Source organism: Mus caroli, unplaced genomic scaffold (assembly GCF_978045245.1).
Source record: "Mus caroli unplaced genomic scaffold, Mus_caroli_1 scaffold_10, whole genome shotgun sequence".
In the NCBI taxonomy this organism is placed as follows: Eukaryota; Metazoa; Chordata; class Mammalia; order Rodentia; family Muridae; genus Mus; species Mus caroli.
The window spans coordinates 43525690-43551244 of record NW_028227265.1 but is presented as its reverse complement, the minus strand read 5'-3'; the positions used below and the strand labels follow the sequence as shown (position 1 = coordinate 43551244).

General features: G+C 41.4%; 1 protein-coding gene across 6 annotated transcripts in view; it reads left to right on the top strand.

Moving 5' to 3' along the window:
* The window catches only part of Phkb (phosphorylase kinase regulatory subunit beta), a 204791-nt gene extending 185301 nt beyond the window's left edge, over positions 1-19490 (top strand). For all 6 annotated transcript variants that reach the window (XM_021169806.3, XM_021169805.3, XM_029480583.2 and 3 more), the window contains 5 exons: positions 1513-1647; positions 7472-7601; positions 12035-12142; positions 13793-13933; positions 14558-19490. In XM_021169806.3, the coding sequence (XP_021025465.1) occupies positions 1513-1647; positions 7472-7601; positions 12035-12142; positions 13793-13933; positions 14558-14695 (652 nt within the window). In that variant the 3' untranslated portion in view covers positions 14696-19490. The remainder of the gene's footprint in view (positions 1-1512; positions 1648-7471; positions 7602-12034; positions 12143-13792; positions 13934-14557) is intronic.
* The last annotated feature ends 6065 nt before the right edge of the window (positions 19491-25555 follow it).

The window sequence follows — 25555 nt, the reverse complement described above, 5'->3', positions numbered from 1 at the left end:
GGGATCTGCTGGCAGTGCCACAGGCAGCACTTACCATATTAGGTTTCAGGGAAAACGTGGAATGGACTTCAGTGGGGATGGGAATGTTGCTAGGGATGCCTGGGAACAGTTGGGGTGGATACAATGAAACCTTGTAACAGTTTTTAATATATGTTTAATATCCTGGCCTTGTGTAAGTGGGTTACTATTACTGTAACAAAATGTTTGATAGAATCAACTTACAAAGACAAAAGTTGTTTTAGCGTTGGAGATTTTTGTCCATGGTCAGTTGACTCCATTGCTGTTAGGCCTAAGGTGAGCAGCACAGCATGGCAGCATCACCTGGCAGAGCCAACCCCTGGCACTCAAGAGCGTAAGCAGAAAGGGGAAGGTCCCATCGTGGACATCTCCCTGTGACCAGAAAGCGCACTCTAAGGCCCTGCTCTTAAAATTCAACCATCTCTTCGTCATACCATGCTTGTCCATGGGGCAGGGTTGAGGGGTGGGAGGTCCAAACAAGCAGTCCTGTTTCTCTCAAGCTGAGCATTTTAAAACATGTCCTGAAACCCCTGACATCCAGAAATAACCACAGTAGGAGAGGGGAGAACTGAGGTCTCCATCTGAGACCACAGAGATTGGAAGTCACTGAGACTTCTTAATCTGTGGCCTTTGACCCGGCCCAGAACAAAGGGGCCTGTGCCTTGCTGACTCTACCTCTGGTCAGCTCACCTGGGCTGCTCTGAGGTTTTTCTCCCATCTTTTGCACTGAGACATTAAAGTTTTCCCAAGAGGGAGCATGACTATTGTTTTGCAAACCATCTCTGGCCAAAAAAAAAAAAAAAAAAAAAAAAAAAGGCTTGAATTTTCTGACTGTATCTGCCTTATATTTTCACCTCTGTATATACAGTAGCCTGATGGGTTGTTCTTCCAGGGAGTATATCCAGGGAAAGGCAGTCCTCTGTCTAGCTGCAGCAACCCTTCTCTAACCCACCACTGTAGTTAACTTGCAGCTAACTGCCCTTGTATTTCAAGCATGGGCACCTATGGTTCTGACCAGCCCCAAGTCAGTAACTTAGGAGGTAAAAAGACATTTTTTAGAATCATCATCATCCTTGTCATTTCCAGGAAGGAAGCGTGTGTGATAGCACATCTCAGCCCCTCTCTCAAGACTCACCATTCATGTGCCATTTGATCTTAGAGTGTCTTATAGCAGCTATAGTATATACTATAGCTGCATATATATATATATATATATATATATATATATATATATATATATATATATGCATACATATACTATTATGCAGCAGTAGTGAATCTGACCTGGAAAAAAAAAACTCTTATGTATTTAGCTTTTACTGTGTTTTATAACTAACTACCTGTTCAAGAGCAGCCTTGAGATTCTGATCAGGTTTCAGTCTGGATGGAGGAAATTTAAATGACCTTTTCTTCATTTCACCCTGGATATATCAGTCCTGTGAAGGGCGTTGCCGAGGCATGAGGTGGTTGAGGAGATCTTTGCTTTTGCTTCAGGTGGATCATCCACGCCATGGAGTATGAACTGCAGGTCCGTGGCGGGGATAAGCCAGCCGTGGACTTGTACCAGCTCTCGCCCAGTGAAGTGAAGCAGCTGCTGCTAGACATTCTCCAGCCTCAACAGAGTGGAAGGTAAGCAGACCCTTTCGTCACCTGTAGGACACTCAGCAAACAGAAACATCTGCTTTTTTTTTTAACCTGATATGGATAAGACCTTAGTACAATATTAATAAGAAAGTTCAGAAGTCAGACATGGTGGCTTACACCGACAATCCCAGCACTTTCGAGGCTGAGATAAAAAGGTGTCTGAGCTATATAGTGAGTACCAGGCCAGAGGGAGATTCAGCAGAACACAAGGCCGCCTTCCCACTTGTAGACAGCAATGACGTCACAAGTTGAAATGTCCGGATGTATGCGTCTGTGTTGATTTGAGTTCTTCCTCCAGGAATAGTTTATAGCACTTTCCCATTTTTATTATTCTATATAATATATAACATTTCATACAATTTTGACTAAATTTCCTTTATGGAACTTTATAGTATGTGGCATTTCCTCCCAACACTTAGGCGGAAGAAATCAGGTTTGGTACCATTATGTAGATATGCTGCCTGACGCTGTCTCTGTAGAGTAAGCATCAGCTAAACCCTCCCATATACTTCACTCAGGAGAGAGAACAACAAAGCAAGGGGTTGTGGATTGCCTTGAATTTAAATTGTTTTTTTTTTTTAATGCCAGGATGAGCACTGAGTAGTGTAATTATTTAGGCAAGTACTTATTTAGTGTATTTGGATCTAGTATCCCTAGGATAACAAAGTTATATATGTAGGAGAATCTAACTGGAATCGTCAAGAGAGGTTGTCTATAAAAGTGTATCCATGTGTATATATGTGTGTGTATGCATGTATGTGTTTATAACACACATATATATTACATAGGAACTTATTTAGTGTATTTCTGTCTAGCATCCCCAAGATGATGAAGTTATATATGTATGTGCATGCATATATATATAATTACAAATATGTGCCTTACACATATCCCTGTTATAGAACAGTTAACATTATCAAATGTCAGTTGTAAATGTAGCAGCATCCCAATGACATCCCAAGCGATGTCTTCTGGAGCCAGACAAGTTTATACTGAGATTCTTGAGGAAAAACTAACATGAGAGAACTGACAAACAAAAGGAAAACTTTCCCCAGTGGTTTTAGAGCATGCTACATGGCTTCTATGACTAAAACAGAGTGGTGCATTAACAGAGAGGCCATCAGAGAGAAAAGAGAGTCCAGAGATGAACTCTCAGTAAATACACATGAGGAATTTGCTACGTGATAATATTGCCATCCCAAGTCACTGGGTCAAGAATGGGCTTTTAAGATAAATACTTTCGACAACTAGATTGCTATTTGCAAAAGGTAAAAAATCAAACACTCATCATGACACACAAGAACCAATTCCATATACATTAGAGATCTGCATGTAAAACATGGGACATAGAAAACATTGATAAATTTCTTTTTAACCTTGGAGTGGGAAAGGCCTTAAGTATGATTCAACCGAAGATAAGATAAGGAACAACTAATAAAGCCTATCAGATTTTAAATAACCTTTTTCATGGCAAAGATAATGTCAAAAGCAAACCAGGAACCTGGACCAATGCATTTTCTGAAAACGTAGTATCCCAGCGTTCTTAAGAACTGAAAGATAACCAACCACCCAAACCAAGAGGAGACTGGAAGGGAGCATGAACAATCTGAGCATTTCATTAAAAGTGCCCTTTGGATGTTCATATTAATATTCAATTAGAGCTGTGCATGGGCATTTCATTAGTCAGGGTTCTCTAGAGTCACAGAACTTATGGGATGTCTCTCTATATTGAGGGAATTTATTGTGATGACTTAGAGTCTGTAGTCCAGCTAACCCAACAATGGGCAGCTGGGGCTGGGAAGTTGCTCAGTTCCATGAGGCTAGTTGTTTGAGCTGGTCTTCTATAGAAGTAGGTTCTAACAAATGTCCTGGCAAGTAAGTGCAAGCACAGGAAGAAGACTGAATCTTCCTTCTTCTCATGTCCTTATGTAGGCCTCCAGTAGAAGGTGTGGCCCAGATTAAAGGTATATACCACCACGCCTGGATCTGAGACTTGCTTTGTCCCAGGCTGACCTTGAATTTAGAGATCTCCTTACTTCAGTCTCCTGGGATTAAAGGCATGTATTACCTTGCCTGAATCTAAACTTTTTGTGGCCACTGTGCCTCAAGATCTCCATGCCAAGATCCAGGTCAGACACTTGTGTCTTCCAGCCTCAAGCCCTGGATCATTTGCCAAGGCTGTGGGAAGAAAGGATTGCATATATACCTGAGGGGTACGGCTCTTCCTGGTGGGATTTGATATCTCAGAACTCTTTACTTTTGGCCAGGTCCTTTTAGTAATCTACTTTAAAAATATGTTTCCAACAACATGAAAATGTGCGTGCAGAAGAACACTGACTAAATTACTGCTTGTAATCGAACATTTGTGGTATTTCTATAACCTAAATGTGATGTGCCCACATAACAGAGTACTGTGTACCTTTGAAGAAGGGAATTCTTTCTAAGCTATATCATCAAATGAAACAGTAACGTGCAAAGTAATGTCTATTATATGGAATTCTTATTTTTTAAATGTATTTATTCACTTGTGTAGAGAAAATCCAGGAGGAATAAATCAGAAACGAATATGATGTATGCTGTTCAGAGAGGATAAAAACGAATGGGAAATGGTGAATGATAGATACAGAATAACAGAGTTGGGCACAGAGCAAGCCTTCCCCAAGGTGGCTGCAGTGTATGGAATGCCTCCTCCTAAGTAGTGGGTGTCACATGCTCCCAACTCATAAATAGTGGGAGTGTTGAATACATGCAGTATTAAGTAACGTAATAAAACACGTCTATATGTAGAAGAGTCCAGAGTGGAGTGGAAACCAACAGCTGAAGCCAGCTCACACAAATGAGTACCACTACACTGGGGAGGGTGGGAAAGGCAAAGTCCCTGTTTAATGCATGCCCGTTAGAGACACCAACCACACATAAATGCCGTCTCTAGTGAAAGCATGTTTCTCACCAGTGTATATTCATTAGCAATCTAAGCTGAACTTCATGTCTCCAGTAAGATTGAATAAATGTATTATGACTAAAAAGCAGATTTCTCATTGTTAAGGAAAAGAAGGGAGCTGATTGAAAAGGCTAAGCCAATATGAAGTCATGGTTTTCCATTGATAGATAGAGAAATGAACATGAATCTGTGCCTGTGCATATGCATCCATGTTTTCTACATCTGTCTACTGAGATGTCCCAGGAGCAGTGAAACTGCCATAATAATGAGCAAACCCGAAATCGTTGCATTCTAAACACTGTAACAAAAGAATCAGCTCTAGAGGAAGGCAGGAAAGAAAAAGAAAGGAAAAGAAAAGAAAAGGAAAAAAATGCAAAGGAAAACCAGGAGCATCTTTGTGCCAGAAAGGAAAAAAAAAAAAGAAAAACCACACAAGTCTCAAAATGTGACAGAGGTGTGGACACTGGAGAAACTGGAACAGGCCCCTGGGACTCCAACTGAGATGAGGTTTTGGTTTTGTTTTTTTTTTTTTTTCCCCAAGTATGTGCCTGCTCATTCATGTAGAAGAAATACACAAATACTAGTAATAGATTATAAAGAGAGTCCATGCTGATAGCGATCAGTGACTGGGAGAGAAGGGGCTTGTGCTTAAGGCAGAGTCTAGTCAGTACAGATCGGATGGTGGGAGCAGAAAGCGACCACAGCGAGGGCAGCCGAGGCTGCCAGCAAGAACCTCTGTTAGAAGCAGCGTGGGGGCAAAGCTGGCACCGTAGCTGGGTGTTTCTGCTCAACATAATTACTAACAGCTGAGGAAAAACAAGTAATTGTGCTGTGGTGGACAAACCTTTCAGACTCCCATCACCCAAACGATGAAGCTTAGCATCAATAGTAATAAGACTTTAATTTCATGTACCATAGATACTGACAACATATCACTGCTGAATTTTCTTGGCAAAAGTGCATTTATTTAAAAAACAAGAAACTACCATAAAACCCAAACCGAGAAAAATCCTATGAAACAGTAGATGTTACTAAGATATGAAAACTTAATAAATAGGAAGAAGGAGGAGGAGGAAAAGCAGAAGAAAAGAAGGAAGAGGAGGAGAAAGGAAGGAAGGAAGGAAGGAAGGAAGGAAGGAAGGAAGGAAGGAAGGAAGGAAAGAAAGGAGGGAGGGAAAGAAAGGAGGGAGGGAGGGAGGAAGGAAGGAAGAAGAAAAGTGAGGAAATACCACAGATTCACGGAGCCTCCAGGACATAGAAACTAAATGACATATGCCATCCTTAATTGGAGAGTAAAAGAAATTAAAGTTATTTTGATTTGTTGGTGTCAATAGTTAAGCTGTGGTTATATAGGATGGTAAAAGTGGAAGAGGACATGATCGAAGAGGGCATAAGAAATTTGCATTATATTGTGGTTTCTCTAAGTGTAAAGTTTTTCAAAATAAAATGACAAAGTTTTAAGTACACTTGGAAAAATGATTCAGTGATGACTTCAATTCCCAGCACCTGTATGGTAGCTCAGCCACCTGTGACTCCAGTTTCAGGGGATCCAGTGCCCTCTTCTGGCTTCCGCAAGCACCAGGCATGCACATAGTACACAGGCATATATACAGGAAGACACCCATACAGATTAATAATAATGATAATAATAATAATCTAAAATAATTTCCCAGCTCTATTATATTTTTATATTATTTTTATGTTCTAAGCAAATACTCCCTTTATAATGCTATCCATAACCTCTTAGAGCTCTGAAATGTATTTGTGTTGTTGTCACATTTAAGGGATATGGATAAAAATTAATGCAGAGGGAATTCATTTACCAAAACAACAACAACAACAGCAAGGTATCTCCTTGGCCTTTTAGCAAAGGCTGAAGGCAGTGGTGTGTGTTTGAGTCTGCTGGCAGAGCTCCATCCAGAAAAGATCCTTCTTAATTACTAAGTGTACCAGAATGCACTCGTTCTCTACCGCAAAGACAAGTGTCTTTACCTGCTTCCTCTGCATAGCATGTTCCTGCTTAGGGCATTGTCGCTTGGTCCTGACATGCTCCGCATATGTTAATTGTGCTTTTCAGTCTGTCTTTTTAAGTACCAAGTGGAAACAGACACAGAGACAGACAGACAAACATATACAGTTTTCAGCTTTTGCAAAATTATATTGTGTCACTGTGTGATTTTTAAAAATAAAACAAGTTCTGTACCTTTAGCAACTGTGGATGGTATATTAGGGTAATATCTAATCTAGAATTTAGGTTTATTATTGTGGTTCTGGCCATAACTCTAATAAGTAAGATTCAATATCTGGTTGACAATGAAAGTTTTATGTCTAGTTTTTTTTTTTTTTTTTGGATGGACACTTCAGCCTTATTTAAATAACCAGCTTTTGTAAGATTTAAAAATAAGGTTTTATATATATATATATATATATATATATATATATATGTGTGTGTGTGTGTGTGTGTGTGTGTGTGTGTATAATACTTTTCTGAACATTGGCTTATTCATTTCTTCCCAGTTTGTTGAGCCCACTCTGGGAAGGAGCTATAGATATAATCAAGCTATAGGATTTCCATGGCTTTCTAATGCTTACACTTTATTAATGTGAGAACAATATAAAATAACTGAGATTGGTTGTACCGGTTCTGATATGGGAAAGCCATCTAATGGTGTAGTAACCAATTCGTAGCTTTCTTGAGAACATCATTCAGCCTGCTGACATCAGTCTGCCTGCCTTCACCCCTCTAAACATGCATATACACACCACTACAGACTTCTCACTCTTGCTCACTCTGTTGGCACACTTAACCCTGCTCTTTCCAGTAACAAACTTGATCTTCAATGCTAAGACTTTTCCTTTGGTCTACAGATGTTGGTTGAATAGACGTCAGATTGATGGGTCATTGAATAGAACACCCCCGGAATTCTATGACCGAGTGTGGCAGATCCTGGAACGCACACCTAATGGTATCGTTGTAGCTGGGAAGCACTTGCCACAGGTAAAGTACACTTACGTTGGGAGAAAGGACCAAGGCGAGGGGAGGGATGCTTTTTCCCTTTGCACTACTGACAACTTTTCTTCTTCCCTGTGTTCTAAGAATGTTCAAAGCTGGGGTTCAAGACAGGATAAAATGCCAGAAAATGAGTTGCCATTTGTTTTAGAATTGTTTTTTATCCAGCCCATGTTTATTTTATTTCCAAATTTCAGTGTCCATGTAGACAGAAAAAGCTTTACCAAATGTATAATTGCTGAGAAGTTGTATCTATGTCCTTGTATTGGCGTATTTACAATGCTTCCAGAACCCTCTCTGGATACCACATGATAAAACCTCTTATTGAGCAAGCTGTTCTAGCTCTGTTCACTTATTTGTGAATCTAGGGCTTTTTTCATGTACTAATTTGCCTTCTATTGCTGTGATAAACACCATAACCAAAGGGTCTTCAGTTTATGATCCATCATGAAGGGAAGTCAAGGCAGGAGCTCAAGGCAGGAACCTGGAGGCAGGAACTGAAACAGAAACACAGAGGAGTGATGCTTACTGCCTTGTTCCCCATGGGTGGCTCAGCCTGCTTCATACATAACTCAGGAATACCAGCCTAGGGGTGGCACTGCCTGCAGTGAGCTGGGCCCCGCCACATCAAATATTGCTCAGGAAAATACCCACGCACACCACGCACACACACACACACAGACTTCTTACCTACAGACCAATCTGATGGAGGCAATTCCTCAGTTGATGTTCCCTCAACCCAAATTACCCTGGCTGTGCCAAGTTGACCAAAACTAACCCACAGATTATATTAACTTTACCTCAAGTAGTGGTACTTCACCACTGAGCAGTGATGGGTTGGTGCTAGGGCCTCACAAACATCAAAGATGCCTTGAAAATCATGCATAAATCCAGCCTAGCAATGCAAAGTGGCCTGTGATGTGTGGATCATGGGAAGCTCTGTGATAAGAAGTGGTGACTTTCGGGTTCCTTGTTTTGTGACTTATTAATGGTGCAGGTGAACTGGTGTGGATGGTATAAATTAGCCTGCTTCTTTGATGTGATTATCATTTATTTAGTCCTAGTATTCAACTTGGTCTGCTTACACAAAGGCAGAAATAGAATACTATATCTGCTTCTAGTATTGAAACTTTACATCAATTTTAAGGTAGCTCTTTATATGAAAAAACAAATAGTCTCAGATGTACCCGTATGTATTTTGCTTATGTCAGCAGAGAAGCATCTGTAGAGCAGCTCACAGAAATTGGTGCTGTCCTTTTCCTCAGAAGGAGGTGTCTAAGGATCTGCTGCAAGCTCTCCATCAAAACCCTCTTAGCCATTCAAAGTTAGGATTATGTCACAGGTCTATTTCATACTCAAAAACTGATTCAGAAGTTTAAAACAATGTTCTTCTTAGTACTCACAGTTAACTTAGTGGCCTGTATGGATACTCTAGCCTTCTTCAGATGCCCTGTAGCAGCTACTGCTCCAGCCAACCTACCTCCTGAAAACCATAACATTATCTCTTCCTGTTGGCCCTCATGCTTCCCCTAGGCCTCATCCCTGTCAGCATGGGCAGTGCACTGTGGACACCTGTTAGTACCTGTTGACACTTGTCTCAGTTCATCCCCAACCCTTACCCTACCAACTACCTACCAGAAGGCTAAAGTACCCTACCAGACTCCATTTGATTCTCTGATAGCCTCAGCTACATTTACTAGCCTCTCTTTGCTTTGATATAGATAGATAGATAGATAGATAGATAGATAGATAATTATACATTATGTATATATACATATATACATACACATACATTATTGTTTGATTTTATAAACTCCTCAAGTGCCATTTAATTCTGATAACAATTCTGTGTAAACCTTTATTTTTTTAATAAAAATTTAAGGTAGGATACTGAGTTATGAGTTTCAATATTAGATTTTCATGCATATGTGTCAGTATACTTTGAATTCATTTCCTTCCCTTACTGCCCTCTTCCATGCCCTCTGCTCTCTCTAGCTAATTCCCTTCCCTTCCTTCTCCCAAGTAGACTCCTCTTCTACTCTTATGCCACATGTAATCTATCACACCCTCCATTTCCACACTTGTTTAGGATTTCTTTCTCCCCTCTCATGATCCATTTTCTAGTTTCATTATGGGTGAGAGTGCATGCAATCACACACATACACACATGAGGTCTAAGTCAGCCTTAACATACTCATTCTTCTTTGTTCTATTTCCCTGCAGGTGTCATGGTTTCATTTTCTGTGTCTTTTCCTGTTTTGTTTTTAGGTTACTATACCACGTAATGGTTTCTTCACAACATCTTGGGGCATGCATTGTTATACTTTGTTCTTAGTTCCTCTCCTCAGCTGTGCTCCCTCATACACTCAGCCGTGCCCCTGGATGCTTCCCTCTCCTTCCACCTTCTGCTTTTCAGTACATGGGCTATATTACCCCCTCTGCTTCCCTGGCTCTTACATCTTTCTCCCCTCTCCTCATCCCCCCTTATTCCTGTTTTATTCCACTTTTAATTATTCAGGATTTATCTTTCTGAGTCTTGTTTAACAAAACCATTTGTAGTTTTAACAATTTTGCTGTAAGTGTTATGACAGTTTTTAATATATTTTTGTTGTATCTTTAGTTTTGCTATAAGGGTAATGCTAGTTTCCTAGAACAAATTTGAAAATAGAAAAGTGTATTTTATAAAACGCTAGCATTGGGTCTTCTTTAAGGGTTTGGGAGAATTAGTCATTGAGTCTGTCCATTCCTGTGCTGGAGACATTACTGCTTCAATATCATTGGTTGTTAGAGATGGCAGCTCTATGTATTGCTCTTTACTCTCCATTTCATTAATTTCTTTCTTGTTCTGTATTGTTTATTGGTATCTATTGCTTTAGGTCTTAGAACATTCTTTTTTCCCCTTCACCGACCATCTATACGTTAAGTCCTTTCAGAAGACTGGAAAAAATGCAAACTCTATCTCTCTTCTCTGTGATTATCATCAATGCTTAGGAGCGAGGCTGTTCTAATAAGATGTTAATATGAAACCCCCCAAAAAGAGTCTTTCTTTCCTTCTGTGACCACATTAACCCTATTGTTAGACATCTAAACATTTGCAATAGGCAACTGTCTTGGCAGCCAGGCTTCAGGTTTCCCAAGTCAAGGACTACATGTAACAATATGTTGGGTTATATTGAGTGTAGAATACAATAGTTGTACTAAATATTGGATAAAGACACTATTACAGACCAAACACATTTCTGTCACCTTGTGTCAAGAAGACAAGCAAGAGCTCCCTCAAGACTATTCTAAGTAGCAAATAGATGTACTTTGTTTTAAGGTCCTGACTAAGTTCACCGTAAGTCACTGAAACAAAAACAAGTGTGTCCTGTTCTCTCTGCATCTCTTAAATAACTCTTCTGTCCTTGTCTGCCTTCTGGCCCTCAGGCCCACCGTGAGGAGTCTCCTCTCCTGTCCTTGAGGGCTACTCGCAATTATATTTACGTTTCTCATCATTGTTACCAAATACCTCTCACAAAGCAACACAGAAAGAAGGGTTTATTGTAGCACATGGTTCAGAGGAATACAGTCCATCCTGGCATGGGAAAAATGACAGTGGGAACAATTGGGTTCAAGGTGGTAACTGAGAAGCAGGGAGAGAGGAATGCCTGTGCACAATAGGCCTTTTCCCTTTTATTCAGATCTAGCTCGAGCCTCCTACATTTAGGGTAGGTCTTCTTTGCTCACACTTTTCTAGAAACATCCTTACAGACACAAGCAAAGTTGTGTCTCATTAGTACTGTGTGTGCTTAATCCAACCAACTTGACAGTCACAGTTGGGCATCATGGTCTCCATGCCTTCCTTGATTGAGATGGGATTGACTGTTCTACAGTGAATAAAAGGCTGTTTTTTTGTCTTAAACAAAAGGCGAAGAGAAAGGTTCTTTTAGTTTTGCCTTTTTTTTTCTGTTTCCTGCCATTTCTGCATATAATTTTTGCTTATTTGTAGTATTTTTCTGCTGGTTGCTTGGGAAAGATTAACAGAAAAGTGATACAAATGCAATAGCAATGACTTAGATCTTAAAGTCAACAGCAAGCGTAGCCCCTCGTAAATTCTGAATGCAGTATGTACTCTGTTCATTGTCTCAGTTTTTAGCTGTTACTTTTATATATGGAATGAACTTTTAATACAGTCCTTTCCCCTAAAATTATTAATGTAATGAAGATAACTACTAAACGAGGGAAGCTTACTTTATCACAATAGTCACCTGGCTGGCTTCAGTAGTTTGACATATATAAAACCTAATCACAGAGGTGAAAATGCTCTCTCTGGTTTTATAGAAACTGGAAAGATTATTGATCAGAAAATGAAATTCCTCTATTAAATGAGACACAGAGGGTAACACTCAGCATGTTAATGTGGAGTTTTTCTTCTTTTTCAGCAACCAACTTTGTCGGATATGACCATGTATGAGATGAATTTTTCTCTCCTTGTTGAAGATATGCTGGGAAACATTGACCAGCCGAAGTATAGACAGATCATAGTTGAGGTTTGTATTTTTTAAAAAAAAAATTAGATCACCAAAGGCTTACTTTCTGTCTGCTCACTGAAGAATAGTATGGAAAACTACCCTCTCCTCCAAGAGACTGAGAACTCTGCCCATCACCTGTCAGCTCCTTCAGTAAAGTCCTCAAGAAGACGGACATCCTTGACCTGGGTCAGAGCATACCTACCATTCAAGTACCTTAAACTCCTTCAGGTGACAAAACCAAACAGACCAGCCACCCAGCTTCACTCATCATAGGCAGCCACTGCATCAGCATTGCCACAATAGCAGAGGGAGTTTTTAGTTTTAGCTTTTTCTAATTACAGAAATAATACAGTACTAATGTAGAACATTGCAACAGTTGAGAGCAATACAGGGAGCAAGAGATCATTGCTGCTCGAGTTTTGAAGGACATCTTTCAAAACATCAGCCTGTGAAGAGAAGACGTTGTGTAGCGCACTAAAGTGCATGCACCTGTGCACACACAGTCACACACCTGTGCGCACACAGTCACACACTCGCCCTTCTGCCTCCATGAGATGTTGTACAGTGAATTCAATGGAGAATTCAGTGTGTGGCCAGTCTTCCCATTGCCTCTTTCTCTGGCAGTGTCTCTGTCAGACATTCTATTCTTGCAAGGAAGTTATATGTCTTGTTGACATAGAAGCTAGATTTGGCCCCTGATCAGCCTGTTATTTCTGGAACTACAGCTAAACCTGGGTGACATTCATTCTCATCTCTGATATCCCATCATGTGGAATAGTATGGTTCAGTTATTCAGTAGGTGTGAAGAGGGATGTGGAGAAGGGAGATGGAAAGACAGAGTTATCAGAAGGATGCCTTCCTTGTGCTGTATTCTTGGCCTCTCATGCCTAGTGTCCAGTGTCCAGTGTTTAGTGTCCAGGACAGATAGTAGACTTAGAGCTTCTTCTCACTGACCTCTGGTGGCTTTGGTACCTTTCATATTCTTCTGTCTAAAGACTGTTCTGCCCATGGGCCTAACACATTGTGACCCCTGAACTTTACTGTTATGTCTTCAGGTTTTGCCTTGCAGTATTTAGATAACATGCACCCAGTAAGATTTCTAAATGTAGAATCAGGAAGTCTGTTTCCTGGTCAGTGTACAATGTATAAGGTTCTTCAGAAGGCCCCTACCAATTACCACATACATAGCCACAGTCTACACATGGACATTTGTCATCTAGAATGAGCGTTATAAGCAGTTGTAGTGGCTCAGGCCATTAATCCCAGTACTTGGGAGGCAGACACAGATGAATCTCTGTGAGTTTCATTATTGTGATTATACAATCAAAATAATAAAATAAAATGAGCATTGCTTCTGGGATAAATTATGGTACAGCCAAATAGTAGGTTGATGAAGACAAACACTTGACCAACTGAGCTTCCTCTTTATCCCCAAATGTTACCTTTCTGTGTTACTGTTTTATTTCAGTGATTAAAAAGATCTCTCTATGGCTATAGGGATACTGTGATAAACATGCATTTTTCCAAACAGAACGTGTGCTGCAAATTTTCAAAATTAGGATACTATTCATAGATCCACTGCCCATCACATCCCATTGATGAAACCCTGGCCAGACTATGTTGCTGTTGTGGTTCGAGTCAGTGGCTTTTTATATCCATATCTTGTAGTTACTAATGGTCGTATCCATTGTGCTGGAAAGAAACCCTGAGCTGGAGTTTCAAGACAAAGTGGATCTGGACAGACTGGTTAAAGAAGCGTTTCATGAGTTTCAAAAAGATGAGAGTCGGCTAAAAGAAATCGAAAAACAAGTAAGTCAAGAGGCCAATGCCCTGCAGAATGTTCTCATTGTCTCCGCTGCTGAAATAGTCTCTAATCTTATCACTTTCCAAACATATGTATAGAGCACAAAACAGAATGCTTTAGAGGCAGTCAGACTTACTAGGTGAATTAATATTACTTTTTAGCTAATTACTGATTAATTGAGTTAGGAACTTATGGCAAAGAGGAAAAGAAAAAGAAATCTAAGATGAGATAATTTTTTATGTGGTTGACAATTAAAATGTGTTTGCCAGGGAGGATCCACTGATTCCAGAAGGCTGTAAAATAAATTCAGAGGAAGATGGGGGTGTAGAACAGGCATCACCAGAGCTGTGTACTGTCTAATGTATTCCCTTCTGGGCTCCCTGCTTCATATTGTATGCTCATCTGTGAAAGGGTTCCCTACATAAATAAAAATTACTAGCAAAGAGAAGGCTGCTAAAAATGTCTGCTTTTGTTTTATATGCTGAGAAGATGCCTCGAGAAAATGAAAGGCAAGTACAGGAAGCTCATAATTTCCATGAGGAAATCTCTCTGCAAATTTATCTCCCCCCTGGGCAGCTGCTGATTTCACCTGTCAGTTCAAAGGACTTGTTTACTCTCTTCCTTTGTAGGATGATATGACTTCCTTTTACAACACGCCCCCACTGGGAAAAAGAGGAACCTGCAGCTACTTGACGAAGGTTGTGATGAACTCACTGCTCGAGGGAGAAGTCAAGCCCAGCAATGAGGACTCGTGCCTGGTTAGCTAGTGCGGCTGGTCCTGTAGGGAGCATAGGTGATGGTTTTCCAGCTGTGCCTTTCGTGTTGACCTTAACCAGACAGCCGTTAGTGAGTGAACAGAATTGTTAGTGTGGTGGGTGCTGTATTCTGTTTGTCATGATTGGACCTTTGCATGCCAGTGGCATTCGAATGGTAAGCAATGATTGAAATCAAGCGGAACCCGTTTCCATGATTTGTACCAGCAACTCTAATCTTCACTGAACCATAGAAATAGTTTATGAATCGAAAATTCACAACTGCATGTTTTGTGATCAAATATTCCATCAAAATTCTGAGTCTTCGCTTCTTTAGACTTCATTTTCACCTTCCTGCATTAGAACAAGCCTGACAAGGGCTGATGCTTTCCTGGGACTCACAAGGTACTGGAGGATGGTGATGGCTTTGCCTCTGTTGTACCACAAAACCGAGACGTGTAACACACATCAGAAAAACAAAATTAACCCCTGGCATTTAACGTCAGAAGCTGCATTGTTAATAATACCATGTTGTACAGAACTGTTAGATGGTTTTTACCTTGTAAACGTGACTGTAGTTTTGTATTGAGCTGCATATAAGGGTTGGACTAAAATATAATATATCAAGCATTTTCTGAGCATCTGTTAAATATAGGAATACAGAAGTGTCAGTCAGACAGAGCTGGGAATCATGATACAATCCAGCCTTAAAAATTAGACAAAGAAAAGAAGTAGATTACTTGTCTTAGTGTGTGAAGAGAAGTTATGAAAAGATGGTCCTGATGAAGCCATCTGTAAAACCTAAGCCTGAAAAAACAGTCATGAAGCCCATGCAGAAAGAGTAAGTTCTGGTGGTTGATGGGCAGAGAAGAGAAATTAAAGAACGAGAGGGGAGGAAAAGCCCTTGAAATATCTAAAACTTGTTAAAATTCAGAAGAAAGTAAACACTTGTATCCTTAAGAATTAAATTTTTTGATTAGCTGAGCAAAGTTGCAAGAAAAACGCTGTCTTAGTTAAAATAGACATCACTTGCAAGTCTGTTTTCTGAGTGAGCAGTTAGCTTCCTGTTACATATGCAAAGTTTGCAGCTTTCTTCTGCTGCTTGAAAGCCTTCGAAATCAGCAACGGTGTGTCAGCTTTTTAAATTGCGAAATGCAAAATTTATTGTTCTGCGAGATATTTGGGGATGATCAATAAATCTTGATGTTCCTCCATCAGAAGCGATGTCTGCTTTCCAATTAGAAAAACAAAATAATCCTAAGGATCAGAATACAGAACCCATGAAATTTCGAAGTCCCACTTGATCTACAGAGTCCACATGTTTTACCAGCTGCACTAGAGGCTGACTGGATATATTAGCACATGTACTGAGGCAAGACAAGCCTTAAACCTGATCTAAAGCCTCCTCTGTCACACTGGCAGGTTCTCTGTGCTAAGTTTATAGTACAATCAACGTCTGTTGGAAACTCCTGACTGAATATCAAATTCAACTGCTTTTCCAGAGCACTGTTAGAGGCATGATGTTTTCCAGGCTTCCTTTGGTTTTATTTAAGACTTAAAAAAAATCATATTTCAGCCTTTAAAAATCAAAATGTGAGATCATCTTGCTGTCATCTTTGATGAGCTTGCAATGCTTTATGGGTGCCAACAAACATTTGCTGAATACCTGAATACATTCAACTTACTACCCCAAGTATTAAATAGATACCACGGGCTGGGAACCGCCCCAGCAGCAGAAACCCATCCCAACTAAACTAAAGAGTCTGGAAGTAGCATAGTGGTATACAGCCGGATAGCGAGAGCCCTGTGTCAGAAACTAAACGTGTGAATGAGAAGCAAGGAAGGCTAGACTCCTAAAGCAGCAGAAACCTTCCCAAGAAGGGGACAGGCACCACATAAACATAGAGAAGCAGCAAATGACCTGCAGAAATTTGTCTATGACCCTCATATTCTGGCCTCACAGAAGCTTAACAGAAATGAGGACAGGTCCATGGGTAAAATAAGAAAAAGCCTGATGCAATTAGAGACTGGGGTGAGCATGGTGTCAGCTCACTCCAGGAAGGGAGAATGGAGGATGTTGCTGTAATAGTGAGAGCTCTTCTCGCAGCAGCTGTGTTGTAGCACCCACTTACTCCCCAGCAGCAGCCCCTGGGTTGAAAAAGACCTCTTCTAGTCTCACCCAACTGTATGGGCCCCAAATGCATGATCCTTTGAACAGGTACAACTAAGTCATACTAGGACAATAGCTCAGAATAAACTGGGTTTTTGCCCCAGTGACTACCACCATTTTGCTGCCCAGGAATCAGGAAACTATTGAGAGTGGGCATTTTGGCATTTTATCTGAGGAGGCAGATGAGCAAGAGTGACCAGGAACCCTCCAGAGTTGTGGCATCTGACAGTACACAGACCTGTAGGATAAGACTTAGGAGCAGATGTGGTTGGTAATCACACTCCTTGCCCTTCTTTCTCTTTCCTATAATGTTCTTTGAAATCTGTTAGTTCTGCATTTGTTTTGCTTAGTCAAGGACATAGATCTTGTTGCCATGAGTAGGGCACACAGTTTAAAATATTCTCTGACAAACTAAACCGTGGCTTTTTAGTAGTAATACGTGGTCACCCTTACAGATGAATATCTATCCCTTCACTTCTGTTTTCCCAGAAGTTATCTCTCTTCTCCCAGCTCGTAGAGGAAACTGCGCCCTGCTCCTCAGTGTCAGTGTGGACTTGCTGGTAGGCTTTCCATGAGTTTCCCCCAACTCAGTTGTGTGGTGTTGTTTTATACAGTGCTGGGAACCAAACCTAGGGATCCTGCGCTTGCCAGGAAAGCACTGTACCCCTGAGCTGGCTTTCCTTTCTCCTCCTGGTGCTGTTGCTTTTCTTTCTAAAATAGGTATCGATTCAGTAAAAGGAAAGAGCTCACCGTTGAGAAACAGAGAAACTGCAAGAGGAATCCTAGAGAGCTGAAATGCCAGTGTTCCAGTTTTATTGGAAGCAGTTCCTCCTTTGGTTGTTATTTGGTTGTTATTCTTTCTGTGAATGAGAAGCCTCCCAATGGCACACACTGTGGAACAACTGTAGGCTCAATATTTGTCTCTATTTGGATGGCAGCTTGAAAGGGGCTCCACACTCCCTTCAGAATCTCCACATCCACTAGAATAAGACTACCATGTCAAGCATTAATAGTCCTCATTTGTCCAGTTACAAAGTCCAACAAGATCCATAAATTATTATAAGCAAACTGTTTAGAAAAGCAGTTTTTTTAGACAACAACAAACCTTTTTAAAGGCAAGTTTGTAGAAATGACATGATTGAACCAGAACCCTTCAGGAACTCTCTACTGATGATTTTATTTAAGAATCATGCAGAAGAAATGTATCTTATAAAAAAAAAAAAAAAAAAAACGACGAAAAGAACAGCAGTGAAAGATGCTGAGCCTGGCTTGCTTTGTAGTCTTTGGTTGGCTTGGTTTCCAGCTGCTCTCCTCCGTCTCTAGAGACGGCTATGTTTAATTTCCTGACACTAACCCAGTTCTAGTTTCAGGAAAGCCACCTTGCGTGTGTTTTATCTTACATATCTGTGTGTTAGGACGTTGGTATTTTTGTCTTTTTCTTCCTTGGCAGAGCCTCACTGTCAGAGGTTCACCTGAGGTGGCACTGGTCGTGGGTGCTGTAGAGTTAACAGGTCAGCGACTCTCTGCCAACTGCCCGTGATTGTCCTGAGCATATTCCAACAAAGTGTGATCCCAGCAGTTCCAGGACTCCCTCCTCCTTCCTGTGCCAGGGTTCATGAACGACGGTTCAGAGTGTGCATCCACACGGGTGGGGGTGCTTGGGGATGCGTTTCTGCCTAGAAAACCTCTGTGAAGATGTTTTGTGGTCACCATTTTCACCTATCCCATATAAAACTGAACTTACTTCTGTTTCATCTCCCCCATCAGTAGAATGTGAAATGTCTTCCTGATCCTTGGCACCCACTCAGTGAACATCACACACATCACCCATCACGACAGTGAAGAGAGGCACCAGCCTGGACCTCCTTTCCATGCCTTGAGAAACAGGAGTAGATAAGAGTGAATCCATGCCTGGCCTTCAGCAGCACCAAACCACTACTATGGACCCTTTCTTCCTGAGGACTGCATTCTCCTCAGTTGTCCTATGGCCAAGGTGGCAGGACTAGGCTGGTAGCCATCAGGAAAGAACCCAGGTTCAGATAGGATAGGATGAGGTTCAGAGGGTCACGGCTCCATTTGAATTGCTGAAACCCTGCATGAACTAATTCAGCCTGCTGAGCATCTACCAAACTTGGTTCTGTACAGAGACTGAAAGAAAAGACAGATCAGTGAAAAGACAACATAAATCCCATTTGCCTCTATTTAAGAGTCAGGCTTGATTTCAAAATGGTGGCCATAAGGCACCAGCTCTAGGAACAAACCCTAAGTCCTAGGAATTAGGCCATAAGACACTAACTTCAGGAAGAAACCATAAAATCCAGAAACAAGGTCATAAAACCGCCTCCCAAAGAACAGCCTGGGGATAACCACAAAAATGGGAAAATATCTTATCTCAGGATGGGCCAGCTGTGCTGGGCAGCCCTATCTCCTCCTATGGTTAAACGTTCATGACTTAGGATTGTAGACCACTGGCCACCTGTGATTCTCTAGCACACCCCCCCCCAATTAAATTTTAGATTGCCTAATCCTTCTAGAGAGTTCCCTGGGTTTCCTGTGAGAAGGCCTGTGTACCTTTGTCAAAAAATAGTTTACCCCTACATGCTGATTATTTCTGCAGAATAAATGTTCTCTGTTTTTGCATGCTTTCTGAGTCTGGGTCTTCCTTCAATGATTTTTGGACCTTTACATCAGTTTTCTATGGAGCTTATATTCTACTTGGGTTTAAAGACACAAGGTAAGGATTGATACATTCTACTGAGAGGAATAAGGTGGGAAGAGGGTATCAAGGCTCAGAAAAACATGCCTCAAAGTATGACTTGTTGGCATTCTAAGTACTTTGAACTACAGTGGGACCATGATTGTCTGCACTTCCACTACCCTACCCCTTTCCTCACTAAGGGTAAGATGTGGCTTTTCCTGGAGTTTCTAGTTCTACCTAAAGCAGAATCCTTCCAGGTAACTTCACAGAAGAAAAGCTGGGGCTGACTCTATATCCAGACCTGGTGAACTTGGCTGCAGCTATCATTCGTTCTTCATACGCCCCCTCTCTGAAAGTGCCCAGAGCCACACTGCCCTTTGCCCTTAGAGAGAACATCGCCTGACCAACCACCTAAGGGGTTGCTCTTTGAGATCATGCTTTGTATGACTCTCATTTACAAGGCATTTAAGGGTTTTTTTCTGTGAGAAGCCTCTGGTAAGGGGTGTCTAAACAGCAAGTCAATCACAATGAACACAGGCAGGAAAAGGTACAGTGGAGCGGAGCGTACATGCTTGATTCCACAACAAGAAAACATGCTGGATAGAAAAAACTCACCAACACATACACACAACGCACATATACACACAGTCAAGGATACCATAAGCCTTTCTTTAAAGAATAAACCAGTATGGGTCTGGTATGTTCAGTTAAAAGCACCTGTTGCTCTGCAGAGAACCAGGTTCGGTTGCCAGCATCCACATGGTGGCTCCCAACTGTCTATAACTCTAATTCCAAGATATCCAACACCCTCTTCTAACCTCCTCATCCACTGCAAGCACATGGTACATGTATATATACATACCTACATACATGCAGGCAAAACACTCATACATATATTCTTTTTAAGATTGAAAAGGAGAACCCAAAATGGTCTAGAAAAGAGAAAAAACCAAGCAGCATTGGTATCTCGGAGAAGTTTTACAAGAGAGTTTACTATGAAGCCAAACATGAATGACCATGGCAAGCCAGATTATCCCAAATTACCATGATTCACTGAGGTAACAACTTCCTGGTTTTAATAGTAATGAAACAAATAACATAAAAATAAATTTGTGAAATGTATCCACTCTTTCACAAGCCTCAGGTCCTATGTGGTAACAGTCTTTGCCTTTGCGTTGATGGAAACTAGGTAGTCTGTTAGTGCATTACAGAAAGACTTACCCAAGGGTCATGTATCAGTCACGATTCTCTAAGGTAAGAGAACTTATAGCATGAGTCTATGTATAGAAATAGATTTATTAGAGTGACTTACAGATGGAGGACACACCTAGTTAACAATGGATGGCTGTCAATGGAAGGTCTACACATCCAGTAGTTACTCAGTCCACAAGGCTGAATGTCTTACTGGTCTTCAGTATACCCTGGAATCCTGAAGAAGCAGGCTCTAGTGCCAGTGAAGGAATGCAGAAGCAGAGCAAACAGGCGAAGAGTGAAAGCATCCTTCTTCCACATCCTTGTATGGGCTTCCAGCAGAAGGTGTGGTCCAGATTAGAGGTGGGGTTTCCCAGCTCAAATGATCTGGATTAAAAGCCTGTCTTCTTACCTCAAAGACCTGGGTTAGAAGTGGATCTACTTCAAACGAAGCAAAAGTTCCTCCTCACAGGTGTGTCCTCCATTGTAGGCTTGGAAGTCTCCACGTTCATACAGGCGATTGCCATTGCTCTTGGTCACCATGGCTGCTTGGTAAGACACTAGTGCTACAGACATCTCACATTGGCTAAAAGCCAAGAGAAATCAATCTTGAACTGACCAGGCCCTCCTTCTGGCTAACTTCCACAGCGCTGTAAGGTGCTGGACAGGCTGCTAAAGAAGACATCAGTGGTCTTCCAGCACTGGGTCCTCCATATTATCACACTGACCTATGCCCTGCTGCTATAATAATAGCATGGCTGTTGTGGAGTAATTGATGGCATTTGGTTGGATTTGAGGCCTACTCCACACAAGGGAATCATGTCTGCTACTGTAATCCTGGTGAGAAGCATGTGGCTTTTTCTTTTTGCTAAATGGTTATGTTATCAAATTACCTTCTGTCACAGTTTTTGTCAACTTGAAACAAACCTAGACAGACAAAGGGAATCTCTATTGAGAAGTTGCCTCTATCAGATTAGCCCGTGATCGCTTCTCGGCCTTTTGGCTAAGATCAAGTGCAGATTAGCCTGTGGGTATGTTTATCTGTGGGGCATTGTTTTGATTTCTGATTAATGTTGGAGGTCCAGACTCATTGTGGGTACTGTCGTCCCTGGGCAGGTGGGACTGGACTGTATAAAGAAGGCAGCTGAACAAGTCTTTGAGAAACTTTCCTTCATGTCTCTGTTTCAATTCCTGCCCCCAGGTTCCTTTCTTAAAGGACTTCTTAAGCTTCCTTTAAAGATACATTGTCACCAGTAACCTAAAACAGACCCTTTTCTTTCCCCAAGTTATATTTGGTCATGATGTTAATCACTGTGTGCTGGCTAATTTTATGTCAACTTGACACAAGAATTATTTGGGAAGAGAGAACCACAATTAAGGAAATTTCCCTACCTGACTGGCCTGTGAGGAAGCTTATGTGCACTTTCTTAAATAGTGATTGATGTGGGAGGGCCCAGGCCATTGTGGGTGATCCCACTTCTAGGCAGGTGGTCCTTGGTTCTATAAGCAAGCAGGCTGAGCAAGCATGGAGAACAAGCAGTGAGCAGCACCCCTCCACAGCCTCTACTTCAGTTCTGGCTTCCAGGATCCTACCCTGATCCTCTTCAATGAGACCTACAGGCTGTAAGAGATTTATCCTTTCTTCCCCAGTTGCTTTTGGTCATGGTGTTAATCACAGCAGTAGAAAAATAACAAAGACGTACAGGAGCAGAAAAAGCAAAATCAGACACCTTATAAAGATTCACATTCACACCCATAGGCTGTCATTGCTCCAGCTGCTTTCTGTGGTGGACAGCAGTTAATGCTGAGATGCAGAACTACTCACAGTGCTGAGGGTAAGAGACTGAGTCCTTATCCCTAAGTTAGGATGTCTTTAACAACACATGCAAGCACTCATATTCATGTGCATGCATACTCATGCACACATGCATGCATATGCACACGCATCATCAATGCTACCACCAAAGCTCAGAGAATGCCTTAGAGAAGAAATGAGAAGAACATAATGGTTGGGGAGAATGCTGAGAAATCAGTCTAATGGACTTGACAAGACTCATCAACTTAGAGCCACAGTCTTCTGTACAGAATTAGCCACTGATCTAGCCGGAATTCTGGCACAAATGGTAGGTACTCTCCAGGCCCCATTCTTTCCTGAGGAGCTACTGGTAGGTAATAGGTGCCAGGGATAGAGAATCATTCTGCTTGAATGTGTTGGCCACTGGTAGGGTTCACATGCTTCTGTGGAGGTTCCCATACTCAGGGTCAGCACTAACTAGATTTTCTGCATTACCAAAACCAAAGGACATGAATTATGAAGGGAGCTTTGTTAGAGAACTTAGAAGAAAGTGAAGGTGGGAAGGGGTGAAAATGATCATGTAATCTATAAAAAGAAAAAAAAATACTATTGAAAAGTTTAAATTACCAGGAATATATCTGAAGGCAGAGGCTCAAGACACATAAAAGAAAAATGACTGTCTCCTAACCCAATGCAGTTTGTAGCTCAATAGCAGATGTTGCATTAAAGATAGTGTAACCTGTAACTAGAATGCATGTGACTGGATCTATATACAGAACAGCACTGTAGTAGAAACTGCTAACTAGCCAAAATATCTATTGTTTCTGTATGCCAGGACTGTAGCTAAGCTAGCCTAAATTCTGTGAAATGGGAATAGAAATCCAAGTGACCCCCTAGTCCTGTCAACCCTCCCTCCATGCTTGTTCTCTGCTCTTCCCCATGCCTGCAGCCTGGGATGACAGCACAATGAAGGGGTTGAAGATAGCCAAACCATTTTCATCTTGTATAAGAGGTGGTTCTGGTGCTCTGATCAGGAATGAATGCTGAAGGTCCTGTTCTCCAGTTGGTTCTTGATTGGTCAACAAAGATGCTAGCGGCCAATGACTAGGCAGAAGGTGGGGAGGGAGCATCCAGTTTCCCTTATGGCAAACTAGCAGACACAGGAGAAGAAAAGAAGGTTGGTTCACTATGCTTTGGAGGGAGAAAGAGCCTCCAGCCATGTGGGATCTGGCCATTGGCCACTTCCCTGACTGGGCCTAGGGTACCAGGCAGGAGATTAGAAATGTAGCTAAGCTGAGGGCAGATTTAGAGTGCTGAACTAAGACTAAAGGTGACTGAGCAATGAGCTGAGGGAAGATTTAGAGGTGTTGAATTGGGAGTAAAAAGAAGTGCATGATAGCTAAGAGAGACTTTGAAGAGCCTGGCAATTAAGCTAAGAGCATGATAAAAAATGTGTGTGTGTGTGTGTGTGTGTGTGTGTGTGTGTGTGTGTGTGTGTGTGTGTTTTATCCTTGGATCCGGGATGACTCTTGGGTGGGGGCTGGTAGTATGATCATCCTAGAGCTTAAAGTGGGGTAGTAGAAGCTACACACTAAATCAGTGCCCAGCTGGAGAACAATCTGTAACTGCTCTAGACTCTGCTCCTGCACACTAGTGGTGAGCTGGAGTTCAGTAAACAGAAACTACCCTATAGCTTTAAATTTTTTCAAATCCTACTTTTAATTATAGTTCTTAAATGCTTTAAGCTCCCTTCTAGCCTACCACCCACAAGAGGTAGTAGAAAAGAAAGGATATGGGGGAAGTGGACCTGTTTATAAATGGTTCTTTGGAGCAGATTACAAAATCAGAACTCAGAAGTTGCCATGATGGGCAGAGACAAATTTAAATATAAGTAATACACATTAGTGCTAGATAATTCTCAACCTTGTAATGAAATTGGAGCAAAAGGCTTCCTAAAAAAGTAAGTTTATCTGTTTCTCTAGAACAGTAAATCTCAACCTGTGATCTGTGACTCCTCCAGGGGTCAAACAACTCCTTCACAGGGGTCACATATCAGATATCCTGAATATCAGATATTTACATTACAATTCAGAATAGTAGAAAAATTACAGCAATGAAAATGACTTTATGGTTGGGGGTCACCACAACATGAGAAATTGTGTTAATAGGTATTAGGACGATTGAGAACCACTGCTCTAGAAACTGGAATAGGGCTAGGAAGATCCTGTTGTCATCTCTCTTAAGTCATTTCACAACAATACACATTAGCGCTAGATAATTCTCAACCTTGTAATGAAATTGTTCTGTAACATGAGGTTCCTTGAAGACAGTAGGGTGGGTATGGACATTTTCCCTGGAGGAGGTGTCTGGTAGAAACCTTTCAAGTCTGACCCAAGTATGGTGGCTCTGGAGGACAATTCAGTCCTTCTTGCAAAAAGATTACCAGAGATGTATCTGATAGGAAAGCCAGGTCACGGTTCCATCTTGCTCAATTGCCAAAGAGCACCAAATAAGCACAGAAGCATACAGCACATTTGTTTGACTCTTTTTGAGACCACAGTGAAAATAAGAGTGTACAAACTCTCCCCCCTCCATGTTTGCATGTCTTTTAGTGTTGTCTTATAACTTTCTTGTAGAGCTTGTTTCTTCCTGGCAGACATTCTGCGCTCTGACTTCAAGGTCTTTTCAGTGGCGACACATGGCTCTGTAACCTACAACCCTGTTCAATAGCCTTTCCTGGAGTTGCCAAGCCGCATCAACTTCCCACTTTTTCCATCTCCCTCTTGTCTGTTGCCCAGATCCACATTACCATGTTTGTCTGTAACTGCCCATTTCATTTCATTTCTGGTGTAAGCAGGAAAAGGACTGTGCAGGTTACACCTAGTTCCTGTTTGCTGCCTTGCTGTCAATTCTGATGTAAATAGCCTTCACCAACAGTCTTCCTCCACTGTGAGCTGAGTTGCTGGATCGTGATAGACTGAAACGATGAACCACATCTTTCCCCTTTTGTGTCTTTCAGGA